The 13,850-nt window shown below is 42.1% G+C and overlaps 1 protein-coding gene across 1 annotated transcript; it reads left to right on the top strand.

Moving 5' to 3' along the window:
- The first annotated feature begins 229 nt into the window (after window positions 1-229).
- LOC138797299 (transmembrane emp24 domain-containing protein 11-like) lies at window positions 230-10,633 on the top strand. Its single transcript, XM_069977260.1, has 5 exons — window positions 230-445; window positions 4,471-4,571; window positions 4,902-5,027; window positions 9,669-9,815; window positions 10,448-10,633. Exons 1-5 carry the CDS (start codon window positions 313-315, stop codon window positions 10,595-10,597), a joined length of 657 nt encoding a protein of 218 aa, XP_069833361.1. The 5' UTR covers window positions 230-312; the 3' UTR covers window positions 10,598-10,633.
- The last annotated feature ends 3,217 nt before the right edge of the window (window positions 10,634-13,850 follow it).

The following is a 13,850-nucleotide window of genomic DNA, read 5'->3' as shown; positions in this document are numbered from 1 at the left end:
AATACAATAGGATTTCAAACGCTTAAGAAAGTTCATTGATTTCTTTGACTCGTTCAGACATTGTTTTAGTATAATCCTGTTAATCCTTGTTAATTCCATTATTATAGATAGTTCTACATAACCATATTATCAGTCCGATTCCCAGAACACGTGGCTGTTCTCCAAGCCTCTAAGTAACGGTAATAGATTAATCATTAACGTGGACTATATGAAGCAGATGGGATTTCCCATGAGAATCAATACCTGATCAGTTTCTGTGTAGATGAAGACCTCCACGTGTGTGCTATCCTTACACTCCTGTTAGAGGTAGACATGGAGCCCATGGGAACGCGACTAGTAGTCATTTTGTGTCTATGGTCGGTGGTACATTCCATGTACTATCATTCTTTTGAAAGAGAGGAGAAATGTATCATAGAAGAACTGCCGGTTGACATGTTGGTCACAGGTGAGGACATTATCTACTACCATGCTATTATTTTGTATGTCTTTAATTGTGTAATTTTATAAATAAGAAGTTTTTATAAAAAGTTTTTTTTTTTTTAATCAAGTTTTTTGGATGCACCAAGTAAACCTAGGCAGGCATAAGGACCCATAGGGATGTGGGCTGGCATGATTCATGATTATAAAGGTGAGGTGGAGGTAGACATGGGGCTAACTGGCACTCTGCTGCCCAATGGTCCCCATTAACACTGAGCTACTGTAGCTGTGGGCAGTCAGTATATGTGGTGGGTTTAGTTGGACATTATAGTAAGATACAACCAGACCCTTTTACAGATTTTGCATTGGGGACATTATAACAGCTATGGACAGGTTCCCAGTGTGGAAGCGTTACATTGGTAGTGACTCATATTTTATTGAAAGCTTTGTCACAATAAGGCACATACATTTGCAAAGTTAGTAATAAGAAAGAATAACAAAGAAATAACAAAGAAAGTTGCACGCAGGCGACTAGGGTAGTATGTTGATAGCACGATATGATGTAAAGAAGCCTTTTGTCAGGATAGGGACAGGGAGACACAAGGACAGGTGAGCCCTGAAGCTGGCACCCGCCCCACTGGCCCTACCGGCTTGCCCCAGATGCCCTAGGTGGCAAACGGACAACTGGACGGCAGTCCCTGTACTGCTAGGGTGCACCACAAAACAAGACAGACACACACAACAAGAGCGAGATCAGAATTCCGGGTCAGCAACAGTCTAGCGGTGAAGTACAAAAAAACGAGTCCAAGGGACAGTCAAAATACAAGCCAAAAGGTCGGGTAAACAGGAATAGCTAAGTCAGGGAAAACGCGTGGTCAAGAAACACTAGGAGTACTAGGCTCTATCGCAGGCAAAGTACTCTGATAGGGGATGATACTTATAGGGGCTGGGCTCCTAATCCCAGGATAACAGGACTATCTGATTGGCAGTGTTAACTGTCAATCTCCCTTTGATTACACAGCTGTGCCGCTCAGCCAGAGAGGCAGGGAAGCCCTGGCTGCAGCAGATAACTAGAATGAACTGACACGCCCTTCAGCAACCTGGCCTGCCGCTAGGGACGCTGTCGGCGCCCTCAGCAGCCGGCCAGACTGGTCACCAGGGACGCTGTCGGCACTGTCAGAGCAGAGAGCAGAGCGCGCAGCTCGGCCGCTGACACCTTTTTTAAAGGGGTTATCCAGAGCTACAAAAACGTGGCCACTTTCTTCCAGAGACAACATGACTGTTGTCTCCAGTTCAGGTGTGGTTTGCAATTAGGCTCCATTCACTTAAATGGAACTGAGTTATAAGAGTGGTGCTGTCTCTGGAGGAAAGCGGCCATGTTTTTGTAGCGCTGGATAACCCCTTTAACAAATCAGTATATATAGAAATGTATAGAACAACAAAGTATTTGCAAGAAACACTAATAGAACAATAACCAACATTTTCACCTCAAACCATCTGACTAGGCTTGATCGAACATGGGGAAAGCTAGGTTCCATCGAACTCGAACCTAGCCGGGCCTTTTGCATTTAATTGCAGATGCCTTTACGGTCCGTGCGGAAGGAGGAGGCATCCTGGAGACCACCTGAAATTCTGGGATTCAGCCTAGGACCGGGAAGACATCAGCAATCAAATACGGAAGGTCCGGCTAGGTTCGAGTTCGATTGAACCTAACTTTACCCCATGTTCGATCAAGCCTAAATCTGACATGTCAATGGTGTACTAATACTATCAATATGATATGGCAAAACAACTTAGGATAGAAGAAAGAGATAAAAAGAGGGATTAAGAAAGTTGAAAATTTCCCAGGGTTCTAGCCATGCAATACCCTAAGGTGTCTTTAAATTGGTTCATAATTTGTTTTCTCCCTTCTGTAGTAAAGTCAAGAATTAGAAATGGTTTCCATTTAGACATAAATGATTTTGTTGATTTTTCCTTGGACCATATCATATCTAGGAGTTCCCATTGAAAAAAATTCTTTCAAGACAGAGGTGACTTGAGAAATAGATGGTATGGTGTCTAATAACCAATGTTTTAGTAAACATTTTAATGAAACTAATGAGGAAACCAATGCTTTTGATGAGAGATCAGAATCTTTTTTAATAAAATGGAAGAGATAACTAATAGGAGAGGTATTGTATGACCCCACGTGGAGGAGAGATAGAGCTGTATATAGTCCCAAAATTCTTGGACATGTGATTATGACCATGCACAATGATATAAATCCGCTTTAGGAATTGCACACTTTGGGGCGCTAGTTAAATAATTGGTAGATGAGTTTGGGGAAGAAAAGTTTAAGGTATATATGGCTTTGTGAATAAAGTGAAAATGAACTTCCCTTAATATAACATTTGAAGTGGCGGGGTGAACCAACTGAGATCGTGTTAAAATTTGTGAGGTTAGATCAGGAGACCATTTATGTTGAAAAAGATGTTGCGATAAAAATTTTTTGAGAGTGTGATCTAAGTTCTATAAATATGTGATAAAACGTTCTGTACCACTTGAGTCGGAAAGAGGTTGTCAAAATGAGTAGTGCACTCCGGCTCTACAATGTTCTTCACTCTTGAGGTAAGGAATGTTAGTGTTGAATTGTATTGTGGAAGATGAGAGGAGAGAAGATTATATTTTAATAGACATTATCCCATGTCAAAAAATTGTCCGAAATGTTATCTATAAAGTCTCCTATAGAGGAGATATCTGCATTTTCCCACAACGTATAGTCTAAGTTGTCGGAAGGAGAAGGAAAAAGTGGGGAGTGCCATAAAGGACAGAATGGTAATCCATATAGCTTCCTCACTGCCTTCTATGTAGCAATTGTGTCCTTAAATATAACATTCCTTTTAATTGCTGCGGGTAGTTCAGGTAGTTTGGCTTGTAAAAGGGTGGGGAGAGGCCATGATCCAGTCCCTCGCATGACGAAGATTATACAGTCGAGATTATACAGTCTAATGTCAGGACATTGAGTGCCACCTTGATAGTGACTTACTACTTTCTAAATCCAGACAATAACTATTGTTTATTAAAGGGGTTGTCCAGGATAACTGCTTTCTTTTAGAAACAGCGCCACTCTTGACCTCAATTTGTATGTGGTATTGCAGCTTAGTTTTATTGAAGCAAATAGGGCCAGGTTGTAAAAACACACACAACCTGAGGACAGGGGTGGCACTGGTTTTGTAAGAAAGTAACTGTGTTTTCCTAATCTTTTATAACCCTTTTACCATAAAAATAAAGTGAGGGCAGACTAGCGGCAGGAGGGACCGTCTGGTCTTTTACTGCCGACAATTTATATTAATATTAGAGGTGCCTATGGGCAGCAGCCAAGAAGGGGCACAGATGGACAATGGGATCTGTGGTAGAACTCGGCAGCACCACCACAGGGGAAATTAGCAATGCATGATTTGGTGATTTATTTTTTTTTCTTTCAATCAATTGGTACAAGAGATTTATAATTTACTTCTATTTAAAAATCTTCAGTCTTCCAGTACTTATTAGCTGCTATATGCACTGCAGGAAGTGGTGTATTCTTTCCAGTCTAGGGAGCAAAGAGGTTTTCTATGGAGATTTGCTATTGCTCTGGACAGTCCCTGTCACGGACAGAGGTGGCAGCAGAGAACACTGTGTCAGAATGAAAAGAATACATCACTTCTGCAGGGCAAAGAGCATCCGATAAGTACCGGAAGACTGGAAACTTTTAAATAAAAGTAAATTACAAATCTTTAGCACTTTCTGACACCAGTTGATTTGAAAGAAAAAAAAATGCTGGAGTACCCCTTTAATAACAGTGAAGTATCGTTACAAGGTAATAGATACTCTTTGTACTTTCTCTCTTGACTCTGGCTAATAGATTATGTTCCTAAGTTATGGAAATCCTTTATTACCATTTAATTTTTATTATTTTTCTAAACCACACAATCCCTTGAAGTGACATCACACGCTTGAGCAGTGATGCTATTTGTCCTTACTAGTTATCGCTTTAGTGTTTCCTTCTCAAATGTGCTTCTTATATTTCTTAAGGTCGCTACAAGGTACAAAAATGGGAAATGAGTCAACATGATTTCCTCCCCTCAGCTCCAGGACTGGGAATGTTTGTGACTGTCAAAGCTCCAAATGAAGAGGTAAATATGATGTAATGTGCACAGAGCCCAGTGGTCATATTGTCATATCAAAAGACACATATATTTAGAGTTAAAAGATCAAACTAATAAATGTGTATACCACTATTGCCCATGGAGTGTGTCTAGTATAGCAGCTCATGCCCATTCCAAAGAATACTGCAATACCCATCCCAGCCTATAGACAAGAGTGGCACTGTTTTTGGAAGTATTTTCTAATCTCATTCAGTATTCCAGCTTTAATTTTCAGTAGACAGATTTATTTCGTTTAAGGGGGGTATCTTGGTTATTGTTATATATTTTATATATTGTATACAATTTGTCTATTTACAGATATTACTGTCAAAATTATATGGACCAGATGGAAAATTTACATTCACCACGCATTCTGCTGGGCTCCATTTTATCTGTCTACAGTCAAACTCTACAAATCTAATAGCATTTGCTAGCAGCAGACTGGTGGGTATCAACAGATGACTGTCCAAATATTGTATGTATTTTGGTCACTGGGCTAAAATATCAGTTCCTTTTTTTCTACACCTATTTCTTTCACTGGGGCACATTTCTACGAAGCTGGAAACCCCCTTTAAGAGTAGTGTATATATTGGGGGACATTTATCACGACTGGTGAACTTGTATGCCACACACTGACTGGCCCTGCATCTGGAGAAGGCATTGGCGAACAAATCTACTACTGCCACGCTTCCCCCCCCCCAGCCCATCAAGCAAGCGGGGGTGTATGGCCGGTTTGTGTCCCCAAAATGGTCAGTAACCTGTTGGGTTGTTGCGGGTCCCTTGGGCTCTTGTCATGGCAATCCTGAGTTGCAACTGATCCACCCGAACTGTCGTTACCGCCACCCACAGAAGGGGGAAAAATAACCCAAGGTGTGCGGTGGTGTGTGTATAGGTGCTGGTGCAGACAGAGATGAGCAGAGTCCCGTGCGTTAGAATAAAAATATAACAACTTTATTGGAAGTTTTGTAGTTTCATAGTACATGGTTTCACAAGTAATAACTCTTGACAAAGAATTTAGTGCTTGACCTTAGTACTCAAGGGAGGTGCTTGAGAGAAGTAAAAGAGGTAGTTGCAGTAGTGCTTGTGGAGAGTAGAGGAGTAGAGGAGAGGAGTTTGCCAGAGGATCCCTTACCTAGTGTAGCTTTGTACTCTGCTGAAACCTTGATATATATCCTGATTAAAGTTTTACTCGTACTTACGTTTAGAAACTGTCTTGCCACCTTCTGCCCTCTGGTAGCATAGAATCTGTCCCAGTAGGGTAGTACGAGCCCTAGCTTTGGTTACCTGGGTGTAGCTAGATGTCCGAGTCTTCCCAGTTACCTGCACTGTGCAGTAGGATACGTAGACCTTGAATACTGGTTGCTTTGTCTTACTGAGGCAAGTTCCTATCTTGTTCAGGATACTGACGGCACTTTTACGACATGTTCCTGGAATGGGTCAGGGTGTTCCTTGGTGACTACTCTCCCTGGTGTGTGTTTAGCACTACATATGGAACGTGGTAGTGTTTTTAGAAGAAGTGTTGGTCTCTAACTGCATCTGTTCACACTGGTGGCTAGACTGTGTCACTTCCTCCCACATGGAGCTAACTCCTCCTAGAGGGGGTTAGTGTGTAGAGCAAGGAAAGAGAGGATATGTGGAGAAAGAGAGAGCACCTCCTAGTGGTCAGCACAAAACACATGGTACACACACAAACATCAACCCATGACCTTCCTCAGCTGTGCAATAAAATACATCTAGGAAACACTGACACCTAGTGGGGAAACTTAATATACCTCATCCACTACTTAACCTGAGAGAAAGCCTTTTGACAGGTGCAAAGACCACCAACAGTGGGACACCACATCTTCGCCCTGGCATACGTCAGGGACGTATTATTGATAAATCTCCCCCACTGTCGTATTTCTATATATCTACTCCCAACTAGTTTTGTATTGTTCTTCTAATGCCCCTAATATGAGAATGGAATCAACTTTTTCAGTAGTCTACAATTCCTATGTAGACCTATGTACAGTAGGTCCATAATTACAGACCATAAACTACTTCCCATTCTTCTCCATAATATACATTTGGTAGTTTAAGACAAATCTGTGTCCCTATCCCTAAACCCGCCATTACCATTGTGTAGCCTGCCTCAAACCATCTTCTGCCCTGGGGTCCAAATTGCTGCTGGTGCCATTATTTACATGTATATTATTATAGCACAGCAGGGTCAAAGAGGCGGGGCCTAGCAGCAATCGGAACCCTAGGACAGAACATGGTTTGATGCACGCTACATGATGGGACTGACTATTGGGGGGGGGGGGGGGGAGTCTGGTGGGCACAGATCCCCTTTATGAAGAAATACAGGACAGATGGAAGGATATATAACTACAAGATCAGAATATACAGTTTGTAGTCTGTTGCCATGGAAACACAGAGGTCAGGATAGGAGATAGGAGAACACAGTATATTATAAGAAGGAATTTTTCATCTAAATTTTTCAATCTTGGCCCACGGAAACAATAAAAAATGGTTCTGTAAGTGGTTACTAGCCTCATGAGAAAAATTGATAGCATTTTTTGTAGGTTTAGTTTTCCATTTATTAGTGTATTTCACTGTGCGCTCACTAGATTAACAATGAATAAATCAATATGACTGAAACAAGAGGTCCGGTGTGCCTCGTGACTCACACATGACACCAGACCCACCGAACATTAGCCGGTCTCCCGATTCCTCTCCTCCTTTGTGTATTTGGCTCTTGTTAACATTCCATCACTGTCTAAAATTCGTGTTTTAGAGATGATTAAATGTAGTCAAATCCGTAACAGCTGTTAACCATCCATTATCAAATAAGGAGGTATTAAAGGGAATAAGTCTGGAAATTTGTATAATCATTCGCTGTACGGATATAAAATATTTAGACTGAGATTTTACTGAAACTCAAACAGTCAAGCAAACAATCCACTTAGGACTTAGACAATTTCACACTCCATTTTCCCAGGAGCCCCGTCGACGGGACTGCGCTAAAGTGGATGTGATCACGCTTCAGAAATGTAAAATTGAAGTAATTCTGCAAGACGTGTCAAAAATCTGAACACTATCTGCCAGATTATTCTGCTTCACTGAGGTGGAGAATACCAGCACAGGCTGGAGGATAGTCATCAGGAGCAGAAGGCATTGCAACGCAGACCCATGTAACCTTCCATATATCTAGTCAGTGTCTGTGTAGTGGAGGGTACTGAGTGTGTATCTCCTCATTACACTGATCAGTGTCAATCCAGAAACATCTACATCAAGATGTCTGTACGGGCTGTTAGGATGTCATACGCTGTAACTCTGATGGGGCTTCAGGATTTTGCTAACTTGACGGAGTCATTCTAGTGATGGAGCAGAGCGAATTCTAGTGCATCACTCCTTGAGTCCCGTTGGGGCATAGCTGGGTGGGCTGCAGAGGTAGCGGTCGTAACTGGGCCAAGAAGGTATAACAGTGGGCTAGGACAAAAAACAAAAAAAACAGTGCACCATAGGGTGAGTATATGTAGACAAGGTCTATATGGAGAGTTTGGGATTAGGGATGCAGGGATAGGGAACCTTTGGCCTTCCAGCTGTTGCAAAACTACAATTCCCATCATGCCTGGACAGCTAAAGCTAAAGACATGTCAATTAGACAGATTCCGCTAGAGAAATCCCATAGAAGTCATTGGGGCTATGAATTTCGGCTTTCCGCTCAAATTCCGCACCTATTTTGCCAGTACTGAAGAAAAGGAAATTTCAAGCAGAGTACTTTCCTCTTCAATTCCTCGCCTATTCCTCAGTGTGAACATTCCCTAATGGGGCAAGATTATGGAGGGTAAAATTAAAACTCAGTAGACTGAGGAATGGAAGGACAGAGACTGAGCTTTCTCAAGGTACTGTTCTATTCTGCTGAACAGTTTAAAGGGGTTATCCAGCGCTACAAAAACATGGCCTCTCGTCTCCAGTTCAGGTGTGGTTTGCAATTAAGCTCCATTTACTTAAATGGAACCGAGTTTGAAACCCCACCCAATCTGGAGACAAAAGAGGGGGAAAGTGGCCATGTTTATGTAGCGCTGGATAACCCCTTTAAACACTCTAGTACATGGAGTGATAATCTGCCCTATCAGGCCTATTTGGCAGATTATTGTTAGGTGTGATAAAGACAACGATCAGCCAAACATGTTGAAAAATCATTGTTCACCTACTTCTAATAGCAATGCACGGCTGATGATACTCTCAGGAAAATTAAAAACTTTTTACATAACTGTCCGGGCTCCCGAGAGTTCTCGCTTCTGCCCGCTCCCTGTAGCTGCCACTCAAACTGCAGAGCCGGTCTCTGAAGTGACAAGTCGATCAGCCAATCACTGGTCGCACCGCTGTCTCATCTCTGCCAATGATTGGCTGAGCGGCCTGTCAATGCAGAGACGGGTGTAAAAGCTTCCGTGGCGTCTCCTAACAGCAGAGAAAAGCTAAAAGGTTTCCAAGAGTGTGGAGACGTAAAGTTCCTCCTAGAACTAAATATATCTGCATCACTGCATCTATCAGCAATAGCTTTTTCACTGATTCTTAAAGAGGTACACCAGCGAAAATCCTTTTCTTTCAAATTAACTGGTTTCAAAATGTTATATAGATTTGTAATTTACAAGTTTTCCTATACTTATCAGCTGCTGTATGTCCTGCAGGAACTGGTGTTTTCTTTTCAGTCTGACACAGTGCCCTCTGCTGCCACCTCTGTCCATGTCAGGAACTGTCCAAAGCAATAGAGGTTTTCTATTGGGATTTGCTGCTGCTCTGGACAGTTCCCGTCTTGGACAGAGGTAGCAGCAGAGAGCACTGTGTCAGACTGAAAAGAATACACCACTTCCTGCAGGATATACATCAGCTGATAAGTACTGGAAGACTGGATATTTTTAAATAGAAGTCAATAACAAATCTATATAACTTTCTGAAACCAGTTGATTTTGAAGAAAAAGATTTTTCTTCTAGGTAATTCAAATATGTCAGATAACAAGAATTCACATTGAATCACTACTAGTAATGACGGGAAAATGTCCAACAAAACACTAAGCATTGGTCTTTTTTTTTTTTCAGAGGATACACCTGGACGTTCAGGTTGGGGAGCATCCCTTGGATTATACAAAAGTAGATCCAAAGGACAAAGTGAAGGAAGTGTCATATGGTCTTGAACATCTTATGGGGGAAGTTAATCACATAATGAAAGAGCAAGAATATCAAAGGGTAGGTGGTACTGCTTTATGTGTAGATACAGATTCAGAGAAGGTCCTCTTCAATGTCAATGATAAAACCTAATACATTATTTGTGAGTCATTACATAAGAAATTAATCTTAGTGACATGTGATTGGCTCCAAAGTCACCAGGATTGGCTTCAGTGCCACAAAGTCAAACATTATTGGCTTTAGCGCCACACTTATCAACAGGTTGTGCATGGTATTGCAGCTCATCTCAATTCACTGCAGTTCAGGAGTTAAAATTAGTGATGAGCGAATACCGTTCAATAATCTATTGAATATTATCGAATAGTTCGCCGAATATTCGATAAACATTCGATAGGCGTTCAAATCCCTTTACTTCCGTTTTTTTCCTCCAAGTGGTCGAATAGATGTTTTTCAATAAATGAATACTTGTTCCCATAGACTTTAATCTTTAATGGGATCGAATATTTGAATATTTCACTATTTGCTCATCACTAGTTAAAATCCAATACCAGTCACAAGAAGTCATTTTTTTTCTAATCGGTACAACCCCTTTAATTGATCGGCCCTTTACATGAATATCCTATTATTTCCGCATGGAGTTGTACTGAGATGTAATGTGTCACCATAGCAATCTTCTTTTCCTTCTGGGACAGGAACGTGAGGAGTATTACAGACGGAAGAGTGAAGACATGAATGGTAATGTCTTGTGGTGGGCGATTGCACAAACCATCATCCTTACAACTGTGGGCATCTGGCAAATCAGACACTTCAAAGATTTCCTTATAGCTAAGAAAGTTGTGTAAAATTTGTCAAAACTGTGACCAATAAACATTTTTTAGATCACATGACCACCCTCGCCTATGTTATTTAAACCAGGGGTGGGGAACCTCCGGCCCGCGTGCCGCATCCGGCCCCTGACTCCTCCCGATGCGGTCCGCGGCTCCTCTATGACGTGTGGCGCTCTGAAGGGGAAGGAGCCAGCATCAACCGCATCTTCCTGTGACTGTGATAGCCCCTTCCCCACTAGAGTGCCGCACGTCTTTCTTCTCCTGCGGGCCGTGCGCGATGACGTCATTTCATTGCGCGCCGCCTGATGGAGAAGACCAGCACAAAATAGAGGGGAGAGAAGAGGACCTGGGCAGTGTGGGAGCGGAGGAAATGTGAGTGGGATGTTTATTTTTTTTATTTGGGGCACACACTGTGGTTAACTATGCTACCAGTGGCATGACTGGGGAGGGGGGTTAACTAGAGCCACCAGGGACATGACAGGGGGGGTTTACTAGGCCACCAGGGACATGACGGGGGGGTTTACTAGGCCACCAGGGACATGACAGGGGGGGTTTACTAGGGCACCAGGGACATGACTGGGGGGGTTAACTAGGCCACCAGGGACATGACTGGGGGGGATAACTAGGCCACCAGGGACATGACTGGGGGGGGGGGGGTTAACAAGGCCACCAGGGACATGACTGGGGGATTAACTAGACTACAAGGGGCATCACTGGGGGTTAACTAGACTACAAGGGGCATCACTGGGGGTTAACTAGACTACAAGGGGCATCACTGGGGGTTAACTAGACTACAAGGGGCTTCAGTAAGGGGTTAACTACAGCTACCAGGGGCATCACTGGAGGTTAACTCTGGTTACAGGGCATCACTAAGGATTCATATCAGGTGCAAGGGGCATCAAAGAGGGTTAACTACAATAGCAGGGGCATTAGGGGAACAATACTTTGCCTTGCCCCAGGTGCTGCCAACCCACGCTACTAACTGCCGCGCACAGTATGCGGCCCTCGAATTATTTTATTAATGCCCGACCGGCCCTCGACATAGAAAAGGTTCCCCACCCCTGATTTAAATGGTCAGTGTTGGTTCAAGCAATATCCCTCTATGTGATAGCTTATAGGATTTGTACATCATTTCATTTACCAGAAACAACTCCTTATCCCAGATAAACAACTCTAAGATCTTGGCCACTAGGTGTCTCCCTTCTTGGCAATCTACTGTTCACTTACGGTTGTCAAAAGAATTCTGTCTGTAGTATCACAGTCTGTCTGAGAGACAAAGATGGATCACAATAAGTTGGGGTGGGGGATTAGTTACTACTACGCTATGTGCAGGAGGGCCTGAACCAAGAGTATCCACACTGTCTCTTAAAGGTAAATCAATGCTTCCCTTGCACAGCAACACAAGTGTAACCCATTGTTTACTGTGTTGCTGCTGTTTCTTTTATTAAAACCCTTCTCCCTCCTCTCACCATCTATATAGTGCTGTACTGTAAATCATCTGCCAGCACAGCACCAGCCACTGGACTTTCACCATGACATAGCAGAGGGGAGTAAGTGCTGCAATTGGCTAGAGAAGTAAGGGAAAGGAAGTCCCTGTGTGTGTACTACTGTCAAGCAGCTCAGCTCTGGTCCCATCCCTGAAATGGAGAGAATAAGAAATAACCGTGTACCATGGAGGGGGCTTCCATAGGCTCAAAACCAGCAGTGAAAATCACCCAGTAACCACTCTGAAGAGTTAATCTAAGAAAACCAGACAAGTTTATAAAAATCTTAAAATAATAGGTGCACTTTAAATGTTATGGTAATAAAAAAAAACATTCTCATTGACAGCTATGTGACTATACTTATATGTGAAAAGTAATAAAAGTACTTTAATAAAAAAAAAATGTTAAACTGGCAGGAAGTGTGAGCACACACCGTAGACAATATATTGTTATATCACGATGCCATATGACAATCTCAGCTCAGCTGCATCTATATGGAACAGCACAGAGCGCTGACGTGTACAGGAGAAGGCTGTGTCTGTGAGTCTCCTGGTCCTCTTGCCTCCCCTAGTGTGCAGCAATTGGAAGTGAATAAGAATAAGCAGAAGAACCCGTGTAACTAATACTTAGTAAGAGCTATGGACACTGCTATGGATGTATTGTCCATCGGGACCCCTGTCTCATATCCATTGTGTATATGATACATGTGAATGTAACCTCAGTGGGAGATTTATGGGAAAAAGGTAAAATTGTCATTGTTTGCCATAACAACCAATCACAGCTCAGCTCTCGTTTGCAGCGGTCCTAAAAAATAAAAGCTGCACTGTGATTGGTTGCCATGGGCAATAAAACAAAGAAAGTTCTTATTTTAGGCAGTCTACATGTGGCTCAGAGGGTCTGTGTGTGCGTGTGTAAGTGGTGTATAACTCTATACTGCACCCTATAATCCTATAATGTACCCTATAATCCTATACTACATCCTACATTCCTATACTGCACCCTATAATCCTATACTACATCCTACATTCCTATACTGCATCCTATAATCCTATACTACATCCTACATTCCTATACTGCACCCTATAATCCTATACTACATCCTACATTCCTATACTGCACCCTATAATCCAATACTGCACCCTATAATTCTATACTGCACCCTATAATCCTATACTGCACCCTATAATCCTATACTACATCCTATGTAATCCTATACTGTACCCTATAATCCTATACTACATCCTATATAATCCTATACTGTACCCTATAAGCCTATACTACATCCTACATTCCTATACTGCACCCTATATAATCCTATACTGCATCCTATAATTCTATACTACATTCTATATAATCCTATACTGTACCCTATAAACCCATACTACATCCTACATTCCTATACTGCACCCTATATAATCATATACTGCATCCTATAATTCTATACTACATCCTACATTCATATACTGCACCCTATATAATCCAATACTGCACCCTATAATCCTACACTGTACCCTATAATCCTATACTGCATCCTATAATCCTATACTGCACCCTATAATCCTATACTGTACCCTATAATCCTATACTGCATCCTATAATCCAATACTGTACCTTATAATCCTATACTGCACCCTATAATCCTATACTGTACTTTATAATCCTATACTGCACCCTATAATTCTATACTGCACCCTATAATTCTATACTGCACCCTATAATCCAATACTGCACCCTATAATTCTATACTGCACCCTATAATCCTATACTGTACTTTATAATCCTAT

This window comes from Dendropsophus ebraccatus, chromosome 7 (assembly GCF_027789765.1).
Source record: "Dendropsophus ebraccatus isolate aDenEbr1 chromosome 7, aDenEbr1.pat, whole genome shotgun sequence".
Lineage (NCBI taxonomy): Eukaryota > Metazoa > Chordata > Amphibia > Anura > Hylidae > Dendropsophus > Dendropsophus ebraccatus.
Note: the sequence above shows the minus strand (reverse complement) of the source record. Positions and strands in the feature narration are given on the sequence as shown.

Coding starts and splice junctions, on each gene's coding strand:
- LOC138797299 (XM_069977260.1), top strand. CDS start 313: ATGGAGCCCATGGGAACGCGACTAGTAGTCATTTTGTGTCTATGGTCG. Junction 446..4,470: donor GGTTGACATGTTGGTCACAG/GTGAGGACATTA, acceptor ATATTTCTTAAG/GTCGCTACAAGGTACAAAAA. Junction 4,572..4,901: donor TCAAAGCTCCAAATGAAGAG/GTAAATATGATG, acceptor GTCTATTTACAG/ATATTACTGTCAAAATTATA.